Here is an 18141-nt window from a genome sequence, read left to right on the forward strand (position 1 = left end):
GCCCAAGCAAAAGCAGTCAGCAGTGGGTCCCAAGAGCAGCCAGTTCCAGGTAGTTCCCAAGTGGCTGCAATGGGCCACGAGGGGCGGCTAGTTCCACAGCGAGGGAGAGACAGATGGATAGGCATGCCACGAGACCAAGCCGCATGTCTCTGAAGGCAGCTGGTCCGGGGCAGGGAGAGAAAGAGACATGGATAGGCACGCCATGCAGAGTCAGGTTGGATATTTATTTAGTGGGTTATGGAAGGGAAGAGGAGAAGGGAGAAGAGCAGAGAGAAACAGACAGAGACAAGAGGGGGAAAGGGAGAAGTGGGGAGAATGGAGCAAGGGATAATCTGCCTCTTGGGAGAGGTTGAAAAGAAGAGACTCAGGCTGGAAGCTGAAGATCAGCCTGCCTTGGTGGACAGGGGAGGGCGTGGGCATGGCTTGTCTCTTAAAGGGACAGAGCAGGCCATTACACTCCCTACTTTAGGTTTTAAATTATTGCAATAAAGTGCATATCAACTTTTTAATTGAAAGTATATTTTTCTTAATTTGCACATTACATGATATATAATATACTTGGGTTGAGAATTAAATCTACTTTTCATTTTTATTTTTATGTTAAGAATAATTAAGTACCCCCTTGCAATTAAGTATGAATTATACAACTAGGGTTTTTACTTTGTTTTTGTCTTTCTGTTTTATAACAGGAACATGAATCTGAAGGTGGAAGAACTCCTTTAATGAAAGCTGCACGTGCCGGTCATGTTTGCACAGTGCAGTTCTTAATTAGTAAAGGTAAGTTTACGTAGAAGAAACTTTTTATTTTCTTTTTCTGAACTATCTGCGTGATACTATGGTAAGACATTTTGACCTTTGAAGGGCTTTTTCTAGTTGTTCAGTGACATGGAGAAGGGATGCTCCTAACAGTAATAAACGGCTCATAAAACATATGACAACTGTGAACTACAAGAGGCTATTACACCAAGTAGCAGTCTTGTGAAGAAATACTTCTTAAAAAGTGTAAAATAGTGTATGTTTAATTCCTATTCTGTTTGTTTAATATGACATTGTTTTCAAACATTGAGTTTTTGTTTTTTGCCTCTGTAGAACTTGGGGCCAACACCTGTCTTACTTTATGTTGTCTTTATTTCTTTGGTTTTTTGAGACAGGGTTTCTCTGTAGCTTTGGTGCCTGTCCTGGAACTAGCTCTGTAGTGCTGGGATTATGGAGTGCTGGGATTAAAGGCGTGCACCACTATCACCCGGCAACTGTGAAATGAATTTTCTTGTATTTTTTTATTTAATTTTTTCAGTGAGATGATTTTTAACTGAAAGAAAAAATATTTAGAGTTAAATTGTGATACACATCAATGTACATTACTATTTTCATTCATACTCAGCAATTATTCTTTTCAATCTGTTCATGACCAAATAAACACATTGTTTCTTTTAAATAATTTCTTCAATATTTACCACATAAACTCTATTAAAATTGTTTTTCAAGAATTTGTTTTACTCTTATGGCAGATTAAACATACTACTTCTCAAACTAACACATGAACAGAAATGATTGCTAGTGAAGGGCCATATGTACCTTGGAAATGCCTACTCTGCAATACAAGAAATACTAAGGAAGTCATAGACTTAAAACTTCCCTTTTTTCTGAGATGGGGTTTCTCTGTGTAGCTTTAGCTCTCCTGGAACTAGCTCTTGTACACCAGGCTGGCCTTGAACTCACAAAGATCCACCTGCTTCTGCCTCCCAAGTGCTGTAATTAAAGACATAAACCACTAACCTCCCGCCTTTGGTTGATTTTTAATTAATTTGATTCCACTTTCTTCCTGCAATTTCCAGTTGGCACTTTACCCAGCACAGTCAGGAATGTAACTGAGGGCAAAAGTATGATACTCTTTCCTCTGATACTTTCTAATGAGAAATAGAGGGAAAATAATGTTAGATATTTCTCTGTTCATTGTGGGTTTTTTTTTATGTAATTATACTATTGAAGAAAATATTTGTCTTTAAAAAAGATTTTATTTTTAGTATGTTTTAAAGTTGTCTGTGTAACCAGGTATGGAGGTGCACATCTTTAATCCCAGCAGTTGGGAGGCAGAAGCATGTGGATCTCTGAGTGTGTGTGTGTGTGTCAATTTTTTTTTTTTTTTTTTTTTTGTCTGTGGATTTGTACATATGGTTACAGGGCCCGTCAATGCCAGAAGAGGGCATCAGATCTCCTTAAACTAGAGGTTCAGGTGCTTGTGAGCTCTGTGTGGGTGTTGGAAACAAACTTGGATTCCTCCGATGAATTTCAAGTATTTTTAGCCATTGAGTGAGCCATCTTTCTTGCCCCTGTGTTTTCCTTTTTCAGTGTAGTAATTGCCTTAGGTATACTACAACCTTGTGTTATCTTTACTGGTATAAACTAAAGTGTCCACAAGAGAAATGTAACATATGCCTGTGGCATTTGCGTTTGAATGGTTCTGTGTAGGAGAGAGCTGTCCTGAAAATGAAGGCTTTGGGAAACAGGAGAGGCTGTCGACAGTCAGAGGCGCTGGGGGATGAGCATGTGAGGGTTCATTTCACCATCTTTTCTACTCTTTATGATTTTTAATTTTTCTATAATCTTGAGCCAATGAATTGAGTCAGTGGGTATCACTGGGAAAAAGTACTTTCTGCTTAGCCTGATAACTTGAACTTAAATCTTGTTAGCCCACATGGTAGAAAGAGAAAATCAACCAACTTCCACAACTTGTCCTTTGACCTCCACATGCATGCTATGTCCTAAATGCACCAAATATATATATATTTGCATGCATGAACATTAAATGATTTGTAAAATTTTGCCACAGCTGGACCTAGGAAAATAGATCAGTGGTTATGAGCAATTGCCATTCTTCCGGCAGATCTGGGTGCAGTTCACAGCACCTGCATCTGGTACCTCACAGTCTTCTGTAACTCTGGTTCCAGGGTATCCAATGTCCTCTGGCCTCCCAAGGCATCTGCAAACATATGGGGCACATAAACTCACACAGATACATACATGAACATATAAATTAAAATGAATAAATCTTTCTTAATTTTTTTCTTTTTTTTTTAACCACTCTACAAATGTATTTTTTCCATGTTTGTTTTAGGAGCAAATGTGAATCGAACCACAGCTAATAATGACCATACTGTACTGTCCCTGGCTTGTGCAGGGGGTCATTTGGCAGTGGTGGAACTGCTTTTGGCTCATGGGGCAGACCCTACTCACCGTTTAAAAGTAGGTAACTCAAGTGGTTAAGCAGCTTTATGAATTTCGCATCTTGAACTTCATAATATTACCATATATAACTTGTATTTATAATGCCATTTTGAGTATTAGATCTCTGACTTTAGTAGAAAAATACTGTTTTCTATTAAATATTTAATATACTTGCACCTGAGACCTGATAACTTTCTTAATGTGCTTACGTGTTTCCTTTCTTTATTCGTTCTTTTAGGATGGCTCAACCATGTTGATAGAAGCAGCAAAAGGTGGCCATACCAGTGTTGTTTGCTATCTTTTAGACTATCCTAATAATCTACTTTCAGCCCCTCCACCAGATGTCACTCAGCTAACGCCCCCATCCCACGATTTAAATAGGGTAAGAGTCAAGGTTAAAGCATTTTATATTTTTAGCTATCATTTTCATTTAAATAATGTTATTTTTATTAAGATGAAATTTGTATAATTATGCCAAGGCCAATATACATTTGCCCTAACATTTATCTAGATTGATGGGATTATGATTTACTTTTTTAAAATTGTGCTTAGAATAACTGGAATTCATAGCTACTTTTCAAAAAAAATCAGAATTGGAGAATAATTTGATGTAAAAATATGTCATTGTCTGAAATGGTGTGTTCGCTTAACAACTCTGCAAGTTATTAATGTGATAATGGATTGTGTACTAAAGAAACAACTCATCCTTTCTCTTAGGCACCTCGTGTACCAGTTCAAGCACTGCCCATGGTTGTCCCACCTCAGGAGCCCGACAAACCGCCTGCCAATGTTGCTACCACTCTTCCCGTTAGGAATAAAGGTCAGTTATACTTCTAAGACTTTTTCTTACATGTCCAGGTGAAATTAAGAATACAAAAACTAGCCCCACAAAAATTATTTTTCACCAACAATGAATTTACTAAGTTGATATTATTAAAGGTTTGTTTGTTTGTTTGTTGTTTTAAACTAATGGAAAAACAACTTTCTGGGAGAGAAGATAGGTAAGGAGACTCAGGAGATCCAGGTGCTCCTTTTTGATGGAATTCTGATTATCCACTATTTTCTCCAATGAGTAGTCATTTTTATTCATGTTAAGCTGGATACAGTTGGATGACAATTCTGATCATTTTTATTTGACATACCTAAGTCTTTGTAGTGACATGAGGCATAAAGATTAAGAAGTTGGATCAAATATTCAAATTCAATTTAAAAAACTGGTTTTAACTAGGTCACTTTTTCCACAACTAATAGTTTAAAGATCATAAAATACACTTGTTATTTCTTAGAATTCCAAGGTCCATTTTTTTACTTGTTTATATCATACCATGCCTGTTCTTAAGTATTGTCCCCAAACATGACACCTACCAGTTTGAATCAGTTTTTATTTTGAAAAGTTTTACTTGAAGAAACTGTGACTTTTGCATCTTGGTTTTGGCTACCTGTATTCTTTTACCAACAAGTATGCTAAGTATTCCCAGCAACTCTTTTCAGTCACAACCACTAGCTTGTCTTGGCATCCTTTTCAGTTGGTTGCTAAACCTGTTAGCCAGAGCATCCTGTCTCCCTGGCTGTCAGAAGGTACGGAGGATGGCGTAGTCCAGCAACTTTTCTATCAGGGACTAAATCCCAGTTCTCTGTTGGCAAGGTAGCTGTGTGACTGTGTGAATTCTCCTTCCTTTGTCAGTCTTGAAGGTGGTAGGTCCCAACCAAGACATATTTTAGTTGGATTTTAGTTTCTTGGCACATCTCAGTGGTTTGGGCATTCTTTGTGTGTATGTGTGTGTGTTTATCAAAGGCACAGACATTTTTTAAGTGTGGAAAATCTTGATATAGACATCTAAATTTTCTCTACACCTTAATAATTTAACTTTATTTTTCTGCTCTTATGATTTTACATTGTGACATATGAAATACCTACACATAGTGCTAGACTTGACTCTAACTGCACCATTTAGGTGTTGTGAGCTTTCTTCCCTCTGTTATCTTACTTTAACCTTGTGTTTATAAATTCTGAGTTCTACTTTCAGAGATTACTCTATGCACATAAAATACATACATTATATATTTATGATAGAGAAGGTGGACTTAAAAGTATATTTCACCTTCGTGGATATGATACCTTGGTGCATAACTGTTGGCACTAAACCTCCCAACAGTAACTCTGTAATGAGGATGCCATTCATGTGCACTTCTGAGGGGGTTTCTTTTTCACACAGCTGCTTCTAAACAAAAGTCCAACAGCCATTTGCCAGCAAACAGCCAGGATGTACAGGGTTACATCACCAATCAGTCTCCAGAGAGCATTGTAGAAGAGGCTCAGGGAAAGTTAACAGAACTGGAACAGAGGATAAAAGAAGCCATAGAGAAAAATGCCCAGCTGCAGTCCTTGGAGCTGGCCCATGCTGACCAACTTACCAAGGAGAAGATTGAGGAGCTGAACAAAACGAGGGAGGAGCAAATTCAGAAGAAACAAAAGATTCTGGAGGAACTGCAGAAAGTAGAACGAGAGTTACAACTGAAAACTCAGCAGCAGCTGAAAAAACAGTATCTAGAAGTTAAAGCTCAAAGAATTCAACTTCAACAGCAACAGCAACAGTCTTGCCAACACCTGGGACTACTTTCCCCTGTTGGGGTTGGAGAGCAGCTGTCCGAGGGAGATTATGCACGGTTACAACAAGTGGATCCTGTTTTGCTTAAAGATGAACCTCAGCAGACTGCTGCTCAGATGGGTTTTGCACCAATCCAGCCTCTGGCGATGCCTCAAGCTTTGCCTCTGGCAGCGGGTCCCTTGCCTCCAGGGTCCATCGCAAATCTTACAGAACTTCAAGGAGTAATAGTTGGACAGCCAGTACTGGGCCAAGCACAGTTGGCAGGGCTGGGGCAAGGAATTCTCACTGAAACACAACAAGGGTTAATGGTAGCCAGCCCTGCTCAGACCCTCAATGACACGCTGGATGACATCATGGCAGGTGGGTTTATATTGTTATGAGCAGGTATCAAATATGATTTGCTTAAGGAGAGTAAGAGTGTGCCAGAATATTTTTTTTTAACAATTACCCAACTTGAGAACTATTTTTGGACTCTTGACACATTATATCTTTAGAACTATTAGTGTTAAGATCGTTTCAGATGGCTGCAGGTCAAATTAAAGATTAGTTCATACAATAAAAATGACCGATCTGACTGTCTGAGCTTGGAATCCAGGTTTTTTACCAGTGTGTTGAACCTTGGTTTTTACTTTTGATTTTTGTTTTCACTTTAAGTTCAGAACCCTGGGTTGGGTTTTGGCATTTTTGCTTCTGTATTCACACCAATAAAAGGAAAATTAATAAAAATTGAAGAACAAAGATATTAGGGTATATTAGGAAGTCTATTTGTGATAAAAAGAAATACTTTATATACTAATGTACCAAACTTCATGATGGTTACTTAAGAACAACCAAACAACAAGAAAGAAACATGTTTACAGCATTAATAAAGTACCAGCCAAGTAGAGTCTGATTCTACTGTATGTCAGTGATTTTTATCCCCTGTGAATATTAATGTATAGTCTGTTTCTGACTGTATTATGGGAAGGCGTGCTCCCCCAACAGTATGGTAAATGAAATGTTTTCAATGTGTAGCCAGAGAGATTGTCTTCTATTCTAGTTATAATGCTGCTTATTTGGATCTGACTTTTATGAATTGTGTAATAGTAGGGTGAGATTTCATAGGGTTATAGGTCATAAAGAATGATCTGTTACCTAAAATAATTTTCCTTCTTCAGGAAGGAAGATTGATAAGGAAGGGAAAGGGGAGAGTAAAGGGAGTAAGTAGTTGTTGAATTTTGGTAATTTTTCTTTTGATTTTTTTCCTTTTTTTTTATTCATTTGTCTTTACCTGGATGATTTACTATATCTAATTTTAAAACTTTCAGAAACATTTATTATGAGGCAGTCATACATTAATATAAGGTTCTTTTTTTATAGGAAATAAGCTTTGTAGCGTTTAGATTTTTAGGTCGAGATAATTCAGAAACTGAGATAAACAGGTAGTGAGGTAGATTTTGCATTTCAAAAATTGGTATAGTTTCCCAGCTCCTCCTTTTTTGTTTCTTCTCAGTAACATGTGGTATGAAAATCTCTGCTAATTCTACGAGTAATATAACTTACACCAGGATAATTGTTAGTAATGACTAATAAGAATTGTAACAATCTTAATATAAATACAGATTTTTAAGACTTAAATCCCATTTAATCATCACTTAGCTGGTTATGATATCTAATAAACTTTAAAGACTTTAACATTGTATGACAATTAGCTCATAGTAGTTATAAATCCGAAATTGATACCATGACTCTGGCCATTAGCTTAAATCGTAATTTTCTGTTGTATCAGAATAACAAAGGATTATGGAGTTAAGTATTATTTATTGATGAAATGAAGGTTTGGAGCGTTCTATACAATGACTGTTGGAAAGTTTGTTTTGATGTGCTCTCAGTTTACCTGATGTATTTGAGCATAGTTGTCAACAATTTTCTGATTGTAAAACTTTTGAATTCTGATGAGAATTATCAGGTGTTTGTAAATCAGCTTTTTTTTAAAATTTGATTCATTTATTTCTAGAAATTCTGTCTATGTGTTCAAGGTGTTTCTTCATAAAATTTTTTCTTTTTTAGTTTAATGAACATAAGATTTTAGGGATTATGATAAATTTCCTCTTTTCTAAAATGCTGCTATATCATGCTCTTCTTTGTGGGTAGAGAAACATACTCAACAGAAAAAGAACAGAATTAAAAGTAATCTTACTGTCTTCTTGCAGATGACCCTTGTCTAGTATCTCACTCCTATTCACATTCATGCACACAACTTTCTTCTGTATTTTCATTGCTTGAATAATTTCTAATCTTAACTTGTCCTTTCAGTTGACTGAGGGTCATTTCCACTTCTTGTTTTTGGACTTCTTGTGTAACGCAACCTCATTTTGCCTTCTTTCCCCAAGCACTTTTGTTCCTTAGTTCTCATTTGTTAGGTTTCCTTCCTTCTAATACTTAGCTGGCCAAGTCTTCAACCTTCCTTAATCACCAAATCAAAACTAGGCATTTGTTTAACCTATCCTAACACGAACCTTTGTTTTGTGTTGATGATATTTTCCATTTCTGCTGTTAAAACTTTTCAAGCATGTGGTTTTCCTTTCCTAAATTGAATTTCAAAATGTTAAGAGAAAAAAAAATATTTTTAGAACTATAAATTTTTTTCTGGACTTAGATTTTTAAAGCTTTTCCTCTAATCTCTGTAGTAAACGGTTGACTCATGAGCAGTCACTTACTCTTGATAAAACAGTTTAAAAGGAAATGAGGTTTTACTCATCAACTTTAGATGAGAAGATCGAAACACCCCATCTCAACCTCTCAGAGCAAGAGAGCTAATGTCAGTAGGTTCTTTAAAATATACTATTCCAGTTGGAATGTGAATTAAAAAGTAGACATCTACCAATCTTTTAACCCATTTAAATTAATAGAATAAAAATCATGAAAGGCCAAGGAAATACAGCTCAGATGGTATAGAGTTTGTGTTGTAAGCGCGAAGCAGTGAATTTATCCCTAGCACTCATTGAAACCAGTGGTGCACTGCAATTCCAACACTTGGTAGGTTGAAGCCAGTAATAGCAGAAATTTAAGGTCTTTTTAAACATGGAATCTATCTTAAGAGCAGTGAATTTTATGTGATTTTTAAAAAAAAAATTTGTATATAGGATAAGAATATTTAAAGAAATTATTTAATATTAAAATCTATATATGCTCATGTGAGCCTGTAATCCTTGCAATCTAAGTTAGACTTGGGAGATAAAGATTACAAGATTGAAACCTTATCTATAAAGAAATCAATATTATCAAATAGTATTGTTGTCTTTAGATAATTAGTAGCACCTGCTCCTTCCTTGTGATCTGGTTCCTTAATTATTCAGATGTTTTGTTTTGTTTTTGTTGTTGTCGTTGTTCTTTGTTTCTTTTGACGTTTAAGTGAACTAAAAATGTACGATTATAGAATGTGTGTGGCTATAATGTACAGTGTATGTTTGTGCCTGACCTTAAGATTTTATGTAAAGTAGATTTCTTAATTGATAGTCATGTTTATAACTGTTACAAGATCAATTTCACTAATATTCTTGGCACGATAAATTATTTTGCCTGGTTTCAGATTCAGCTGTGAATCTATAATTGTTTTCTGTCTGGTGTAGTTGACAGTACTTGAAAAACACACATCTGCACTCTATTCAAAGATGATTATCCCAAAGTTACTGTGGATGAAGAGGAAGATATGTTCACACATTAGCTGCAGAATTGAGTTATTGGGAGAACAAAGTCCCTTAACATAATCTTGTCTATTTTATGCCTCTGTCTTTAGCAATATTCTCCCACCCTAAATACAGACCTAACTAGCCATTATTTAAATCATATATGTGGGTGAAATAAGATTACAGTAGATCCCTACATAGAAGAGAATGAATCCATATTGGGAGGATGACTGTGTAAATGTATTTATTTCTAGCCTAATACTAATTTTGTTCTAAGTCAGTGTGATTGCCAGGTTGATTGTGGGACATTTTATTCCTCTCGTAATGTAAGAAAAAATATATATTTGTGTGAGGATTGATTTTTTTTAAATATATATATATATATATACACTTGAAAAAAACTATCACACCAGAGCCCTCAAAGTTACTATTGCTCTGTTGTGGTTAGTAAATATGTGATGTTTGAAGTAATTTGACTTGAATCTTACATTCTAACAGTGAAGTAACTTTTATTTGCTCTACAGTACAAGGAGGTATAAAGTTGGCAAAAAAAAATTTCTTTCCCCCCTTTTATTCTTATTCTTAAGTATTTTATCATTTACTTCTTTTCTATGTAATTTTAGCACATAAAATATTTTTGTTTTCAGGATTATTATGGATTAAAATTTTATGATTATTTTTATTAAAAAATTTTTTCTTTCAGATGGATTATTGTATAGGTAGTGGATTACTTAATATACATTCTAATTTGGGGCTGTCCATCAATTTAAAAAAATCAGAAAATTAATTATTAATGTTATAATAGTGTCTTACAACCATTTTGATTAAAAATTTCTTTAATCTTTTTAAAGAAATATTTCTTAATTCATTCCTAACAATGTTTGGTCCTTATTAAGTGCAGTTATTTTGTTTAACAGCAGTCAGTGGAAGAGCATCTGCAATGTCAAACACTCCTACCCACAGTATCGCTGCTTCTATTTCCCAACCTCAGACTCCAACTCCAAGTCCTATCATCTCTCCTTCAGCCATGCTACCTATCTACCCTGCCATTGATATTGATGCACAGGTAAGCTCCATGTTAGGAGAGATGGTCTCAGTGGAATTCCACCACCTTTCCATATTAACCTTTAGTGATCCTAATATATTAGACTGCATTGTCAAAGACCCCCGATAAAATTAAAACTTACAATCCATTTTTTTAATAAAAAAAACTGCCAAGGCAGACATGGTGGCTCACACCTAGTCCTATCATTTAGAAGTTTAAGGCAGAATTATATGATGAGTTCAAAGCCAGTCGGGGCCTTCATAGTTAATCCCAGGCCTGGCTGAGCTTCAAAGATTAGATTTAGTTTAGAAAGTACTAGAATGTAAAAAGAAGTAGCTTATGTAAGATTAAAATGAAACCACAGCTGTGATCCCAGCCTTTGGGAAGGAGAGTCATGAGGACCATGAGTTCAAGGTCAGCCTCAGCTATGTAACAATTTTAAGCTAGTCTAGGCTACATGACACCCTGTCTCAGTAGAACAAAATTAGGGTTGGTGTGTATTTTCTTTTTTGTTTGTTTTCGAGACAGAGTTTCTCTGTAGCTTTGATGCCTGTCCTGGAACTTGCTCTGTAGACCAGACTGGCCTTGAACTCACAGAGACCTGCCTGTTTCTGCCTCTTGAATTCAGGGATTCAAGGCATGCACCACCACTGCCTGGCTATGTATTTTCTTAAATAGGTAATGGGTTGTTTATGAAAGAAACTGCTGAGACTTGAACTATAGATCAGTGATGGAGTAAAGTCCTGGACGATGGAACTTTATGAACTGTATGTTTGTATATACTATATGTCCTTAGTTGCATTATATAACTTTTCCCTTTGAGACAGGGTCTCTGTGTAGCCCAGTCGGGCTGTAATCCTAGGAATCCTCCTGTTTAATCCTCCTGAGTGCTGGAGTTAAAGGCATGAATCATCATACCTAACTTTAAGATTATGATGGAATTACATATGGTTTGAGGAAATATGTTGTGAGTTTATGCAATTTTAAATGAGGGAATAGAAACACTTTCTTTGGATTATCTGAAGGAATATGTATATGGATGGAGAAAGATACTGTTATAGTTTACAAAGCTTGAGATCTATTAAGAAAGCAGTTCTATTAAAAATATTTTGGTTCCCAACATTCAGGAGGCAGAGACAGGTAGATGTGAATGTGAGGCCAATGAGGCCTGCATAATGTCTCAATAAATAAATAAAATTTAGTTGATTTTGGGTGGCATGATCCTTCAGTGGTTAAATGTGCTTACCACCTATCCTAATTAGCCTCACTCAGTTTGATTCCTGTAACTCATGAAGTGGAAGAAGAAAGCCACCTCCTACCAGTTGTCCCGTTACCTTTATGTGTACTATATTGTGTTCACACACACACATACACTTCATAACTTGAGCATGAACTAAGTCACAGGGCAAGAATGGGTTGACAAACTTAGTTTGTTTTATCTTGAAAAAGGCCAAAATGTGGCAAGTTGATGTTTTAAGTCTCTAATCCCAGTTCTTGCAAGGTAGAAGGCATGAAGTTCCTATATAGTAAGACTAAGGCCATCGGGGCTACAGAAGACCTTGAATCACAACATCAGTGAAGTGAATTTAAAAGGAAGGAAGGAAAGGCTAAGAAGTATCAGGAGGGACTATTAAAAAGGTAAAGTAAGAGAAAGAAAAGGTGTATATGCTATATTTATAATATTTTGTTTAATATGTAGAATGAAGGAAGTACATGCTGTTAGGACTTACAACCAGACTTTTATAAATTTTTATTTCAAGAAGCATATGTATATACAATTAAAAACATATATTTCCAAGTTTGAGAGTTTGTTATTTTATTAAAGTCTTTTTTTTAGTTTATTGTTTTATATGTGATTTTTATTTATCTTTAGATAGGGTCTCACTCTTTAGACTAAGCTGCACTTAGTCCCAGAGGTCCACCTGCCTCTGTCTCCTAAATGCTGGGATTAAAGGTGCGTACTAACATGCTCAGGCTTATTTTGTTTCAATTTTTTTATGTGTTTGTTTTATGTGTGGGTGTTTGAACTGCGTTTTTTTTTTGTTTTGTTTTGTTTTTTTCTGTGTACCACAAGCATGCCTGGTCTCCATGGAGGCAGAATTCCCTGGTTTACCCAGCCTTTAGCTGCCATGTGGGTCCTGGGAATTGAACAGTGGTTTTCCGCAAGAGCAGCAAGCTCACGTAATCACTGAACCCTTTTTTGTGTCCTAAAGTATTGCTGGGAAATATCATACACTCGTGATATTGTTTACCCAAAAGTCATGTAAGTTAACTGAATATTTGCATAAGTAAACTTTCGTTTATATTTAAAGATTTGGTTATGGTTCCTTAAAAATACAGCTCAGCAGTTCAGAACACCTGTTTCTCTTTCAAGGGTCTCTCCCTTCAATACCAGTATGGTGGTTCACAACTATCCAGGTCATCCAGCTCCCTCTTCTGGCCTTTAAGGGCACTAGGCATGCATGTGATGCACATACATAAAGGCATCACAAAACACACGTGAAATACACGAATCTGAAAAAACAAAAAAAAAAAACATTTTTTAAAGCCCTGTCTATCTGGTTTCTGTATTGAAGCTTTTTAAAACTTTTGTTGCATTTTTGCCTAACACGAGTTATGTTTGAATGCTTTGTCTAGATATCTGGGGGCAAGAACAGTCAAAATGATGATTAATGATTGCACTTCTTCCTGACTTAATTTTTGAAGTTAATTTAAAGAATTTGCTTCTGTACCAAGCAGGTACCTCAGTAAAAATTTTAAGAATCCTTTTCTTTCTCTCTTTTTTTTTTAATAAAATTCCTCTAAAAATATTTGATACTAAAGTAAAAATTCCATGAACTCTGATGCCGTGAATATTTTTGTGTATAGGACGAAATTGTGATGGAAGACACAAATGAAAAACTGAAAAATATCAGACTGATGAGTATTTGTAAGAGATTAAACTCTTCCATGAGATAGAGAATCTTTCATTCTAATGATGCTATTCAGATATGCAGAAGGTGCATTTGAGCCCTCGCACAAACTGAGCAAAAGGTTTCGTGGCAGTAGATAAAATGGAGATTAACTTGGGTACTCCTGATTTAAATTTTTATTTTGATTGTGAAATTTTATTGACTCTCACAGACACTAAGTATAAGAAAGGACTAATTGTTTTGTTCACGGTCTTTTAACATTTAAGCTTCTTTGCTATCATAGGTACATCATATGTATGTGACCTGCTTATCTTTGTTATTCTCAAACTATTATGAACTTTTCTCGAATTAGAAGTAATGTGAGAAAAGTGAATAAAAAATTATTATACATTATTTCCATCCCTTACTATCTATTCAGAGGTGTAGGTGGGCTGGAAATGTGGCTCAGTTGGTAGAGTACTACCTAGTATGTTCAGAATCCTGGGTTTGATTTCCCCAGCATCATATAAAAACTAGTATGTTTGTTTATATCTCTAATCCCAGCACATGGGTTGAGTAAGGAAAATCTAAATTCAATGTCATCTACATAGCATATTGATGACTACCTGGGTTTCATGAGCTATTAAGCTTAACTTGTTATGCATCAAGACTTGAATTATAGCTGAATGTAAATTATAGTTGGGCATAGCAACTCATTTCTGTGAGCCTAAAACTTGAAAGTTTGAAATAGGAGGATAATCTCAGTGGAGTATAGAATGAGACTCTTGAATACTACCTCCTCCAACTCTTAAAAGAGTGAAACAAAATTAATGAAGTTGCATTTTTGTAACATGGCGGCTGGCTTGTTGGGGTTTCTGTCCTGCCTGGTACCCCATAGCCGGCAAGTCCCAAAGAAAATCACACGGAGTCTACATTAGGTTATAAACTGATTGACCCATTAGCTCAGACTTCTTGTTAACTCTTATAGCTTATATTAACCCATTATTGTCTTCTATGTTAGCCACGTGGCTCAGTACCTTTTCCAACAGGGCAGGTCACATCTTGCTTCTCTGTGGTCTGGGCAGGAATGGAGAAATGGGCTTCCTCCTTCCTAGCCTTCTGTTCTCTTTGCCCCGCCTCTACTTTCTGTCTGGTTGACACGCCTATACTTCTTGCCTGACCAATCAGCGTTTTTTTTTTTTTAAATACATGATTGACAAAATACAGATAATTCTCCTGCACCACAATTTTATCTTCAATTGTCTAAAGGTACTTAAATGTTTTTCTATATTCTTACCGATTTTGTAATCCAGATAAAAAATTCACTGTATTGATATAATAAGTAATGAGGAAATGAGGAGGAAATTAACTATATGAAACAGGCATTAAGGCCTTCTACTATCTTCTGGGTATGTATATTCACGTGCCTAGAATCCCAGCATTTGGACGTCTGAGGCTGGAGGCTGAGTTGGATGGAGGCTACCTAGCCAGGCATGTATAACAAGACCCTATCTCAAAATCTTGCAGTTGGAGAGATGGTTTCTAGCACCCACATGGCACTCTAACTCAGACTCCAGGAGAATTCGTTCCCTTTTCTGGCCTCTTAAGCACTCAAGTAAGGGAAGTCCCGATGGCAGCCTACATTAATAAAGATATTGTCTCATAAAAAATATGCTAACACTTTCAACTGCTATCTGAAATACTTTCAGATACATTATTAAGTTTAATTTTACTGATTTCTCTCATTTATTTGATATCCTGAAGTTTTACTCTATTCCTTAAACTCTTATATATAATCTAGCTGTATAAGATGAACTATTTGAAATTATGAAGATTTTTTTTTTTTGCAGGTATATAAAAAGGTTGAGCTATTTTAGTTCTTCCCTGTTTTAAATGTAATTAATTTAGGAATAATAGGTGTACTTTCTCAGTGAGAGTTTTCGGACTGCATAATAATTAGCTCATTAAAGGTTTTCTTTTTTTCTACAGCACTCATATATTTTGTGATTCTTTGAACTAAGTCGTGTGTGTGGCCATATCACCTGCACGTTTCTTCTCTCACTTAATCATGTAAATAGTTTAGTAGGTGTTTGTTTTGGAGACAGTTTCTCACTGTGAAATCTTGGCTGTCCTGGGATTCACTATGTAGACAGCCTGGCCTCAAACTCAGATTCCCCGATTCCACCCTCAATCTGAGTGCTGCTGCTGCTGCCTTGCATATGCCCAGTTTTATAAATACACACGTGCACACTTAGGTTTTTTTTTTTTTTTTTACACACTTCCCTTTCCCCCATTTTTTTTCTATGTTTGAGACTTTGCCCTGGGTACTTGATAAAGGAGTAAAATAACTGCTTGACCCGTGTCCGATGTTAAGTCTTCTAAGGATCCTTCCTGTACTTTCCCTCTCAGACACTCTTTCTTTCTGTTCACTGTCAGTCATTGTTTATATTAAACCATACAGTCATTTTTTTACTCGTGGGCTATAACACAGGACAGTAACAATTTGAAATTGGGTTAATGTCTTGGGGGATAGAAGCAATCTTTCTGAACTTTAAGTTCCTGTGTTCTCTTAAAAATACTTGTTACTTCCAGTTCTTATTGTAAAAATGGAACGGGCCTTCTCATGCTTAAAAATATTTTTTTACTTCTTAAAATGTATAGTTTAATAAGCTTTAAAATTGCTTGAACTTAATTTCAAATCGACTGTACAGTAATTAGCAAGATCCTGTAGAATGACAGGTATTCACTTTGTAAACCTGTGGAAAGTGATGATTTTAATTAATATTAAATTTATGCTTTATAATGAGGGATAGTATATACTGACAGTTAAAATTTTTTTGTGGTTGTCTTTTTTAATTTTTGTATATTTTTGTGTATTTAAGTTAGAAAAGTGCCCGAAGGAAATTTTTCTTCCTTTTTAACCTAAATCTATTGTTGAGTCCCTTACACTTAAAAGAGAAGATGTAGGCCATGTGTATTTAACAGTCTCCCTCAGAGCTTTGTGATGGGGTTCGAGCAGTTTGCTATCTAGAAGGCTCATCTTTGGTTACCAGTTTAATTTGGCCATCAGAAAGTTGTGTTTCTGAGCTTTTTGTTGCCTTTTCTGTGAAATCAGACGTGGTTCCTTTTCTTTCTTTTGTTAAAAATACAAAACTTGGAATGAAGATCATGTACTGGCGTCCAGAGCCGGCACTCACTGCAGTCTCATGTCCTCCGCTGTTGTAGTTGGTGCACCTCCCTTGTGGCCATCCCTGATCTCTGCAGTCAGTGGCTCTTCTGCAGAGCAGCTATTGTGGCTCCCTCTCCATCACTGACTAGTATGCTTTTCTCGTTTCTTGACTCTTGATCAATTTCACTTTTTGTCTTTTAGTTTTTTGTAATGGAGTTTGGCTTTCACAGTTATTGGGAGGGTATGACTTCTTGTATTATGTAAATATTATTATATAAGAGCACTATAAATATTTAAGTGTTATTAGTAATAGTCTTTGAATATTTGAAGTTATACCTATTGTCATTTCTTCAACGTTCAGTTAGTGTAATGTATTCTGGACAAAATATTACATGTAGGTTGAGAATGAAAATATAGCATAAATTCATAAAGTTTTCAAGGATTTAGTGGACTGGACTTGGTGCGCCAAATCTTAAATCTCAGTGCTAGAGGGGAAGAGGTGGTTGGACCTGTGAGTTCAAGGCCCTCTTGGTCTATATAGTGAGAGCCTTTCTCAAAAACAAACCAAAGATGTTTTTTTCTTTTTTAGTGTGGTAATAGAGATATAAACATATTATCAAGGATAAAGATGGAGTTTGCCAGATACAGTGGCATATGACTTGTGCTCTCAGTAGGTTCAGGTAGAATTGAGTTTCCAGGCCAACCCCAGTTATATAGTGCGACTAATTTAATAGCCACAAAGGAAAAAGAGAAATATTTTAGACCATTTTTAGTTATCTCATTACAAAGTAAAAAGAACAAAATATGGTGGCACACTCCTTTGATCCCAGTGCGCAGGAAACAGTGGATCTCTATGGTCTGTATAGGAAGTTCTGGGTAGTCAGGGCTTCAAAATGAGACACTCCCTCCTGTCCCCCCAAAAGAAGAAAAACCTACCCCAATTTTTTTAAAGGCCAGCCTGGTCTACATACAGAGCTCCAAGAGAGTCAGGACTATAGAGATCTAGTCTCATAGTCCTTTTTTTTTTTTTAAAAGGAATTAGTCATAAAACTTTTTTTTTTTTCTGGAGTTTTATTTCATAGGTTAAGTCTTGAAAATTGGTGTGTATGTTGAGTTTATAGTTAAATGATCACATCATTTGCTTTACCTGAGAATTGTTTCGGTGTTGAAAATATTTCATGACAGAGGCTTCTCCTCCAGAGTTTTGCCATCCTGTTATACTACTTTTCAATTTTATATATGAATTATATTGGAAATACCTTTATTTATATTTAAATGTTATTGCATAACTGAAAAAGTACATTCACGTGTTCGTTTTTCCAGACTTTTTATTGAAAGCACTTTTCAATAATTAGGCTGATTAATTAAATTAAAGATTATCTTAAAATCTAGGCATGGTACTATTCACATGCATTTTCCTTGTTCATGATTGGAGACCCTCTTGAGATACATAGTGAGATCCTGTCTCAGAAAGAAACAGAGGTATGAGTCCCTTAGTACCCACTAGCCATGTTCATTCACACATCTGTCCAGA

At 35.8% G+C, this 18141-nt stretch overlaps 1 protein-coding gene across 6 annotated transcripts in view; it reads left to right on the forward strand.

Annotated features, from left to right (window-relative positions):
* Ankrd17 (ankyrin repeat domain 17) overlaps window positions 1-18141 on the forward strand; it is a 136377-nt gene that overhangs the window by 72787 nt on the left and 45449 nt on the right. For 3 of the 6 annotated variants that reach the window (XM_087908884.1, XM_087908882.1, XM_048425130.3), the window contains exons 11-16: window positions 690-777; window positions 3116-3243; window positions 3464-3607; window positions 3943-4045; window positions 5442-6194; window positions 10420-10568. In XM_087908884.1, coding sequence (XP_087765010.1) covers window positions 690-777; window positions 3116-3243; window positions 3464-3607; window positions 3943-4045; window positions 5442-6194; window positions 10420-10568 — 1365 coding nt within the window. The remainder of the gene's footprint in view (window positions 1-689; window positions 778-3115; window positions 3244-3463; window positions 3608-3942; window positions 4046-5441; window positions 6195-10419; window positions 10569-18141) is intronic. The other 3 variants (XM_087908883.1, XM_087908885.1, XM_087908887.1) reach the window with 3 other exon arrangements.

The sequence above is a fragment of the Myodes glareolus genome, chromosome 8 (genome assembly GCF_982192425.1).
Source record: "Myodes glareolus chromosome 8, mMyoGla1.1, whole genome shotgun sequence".
Lineage (NCBI taxonomy): Eukaryota > Metazoa > Chordata > Mammalia > Rodentia > Cricetidae > Myodes > Myodes glareolus.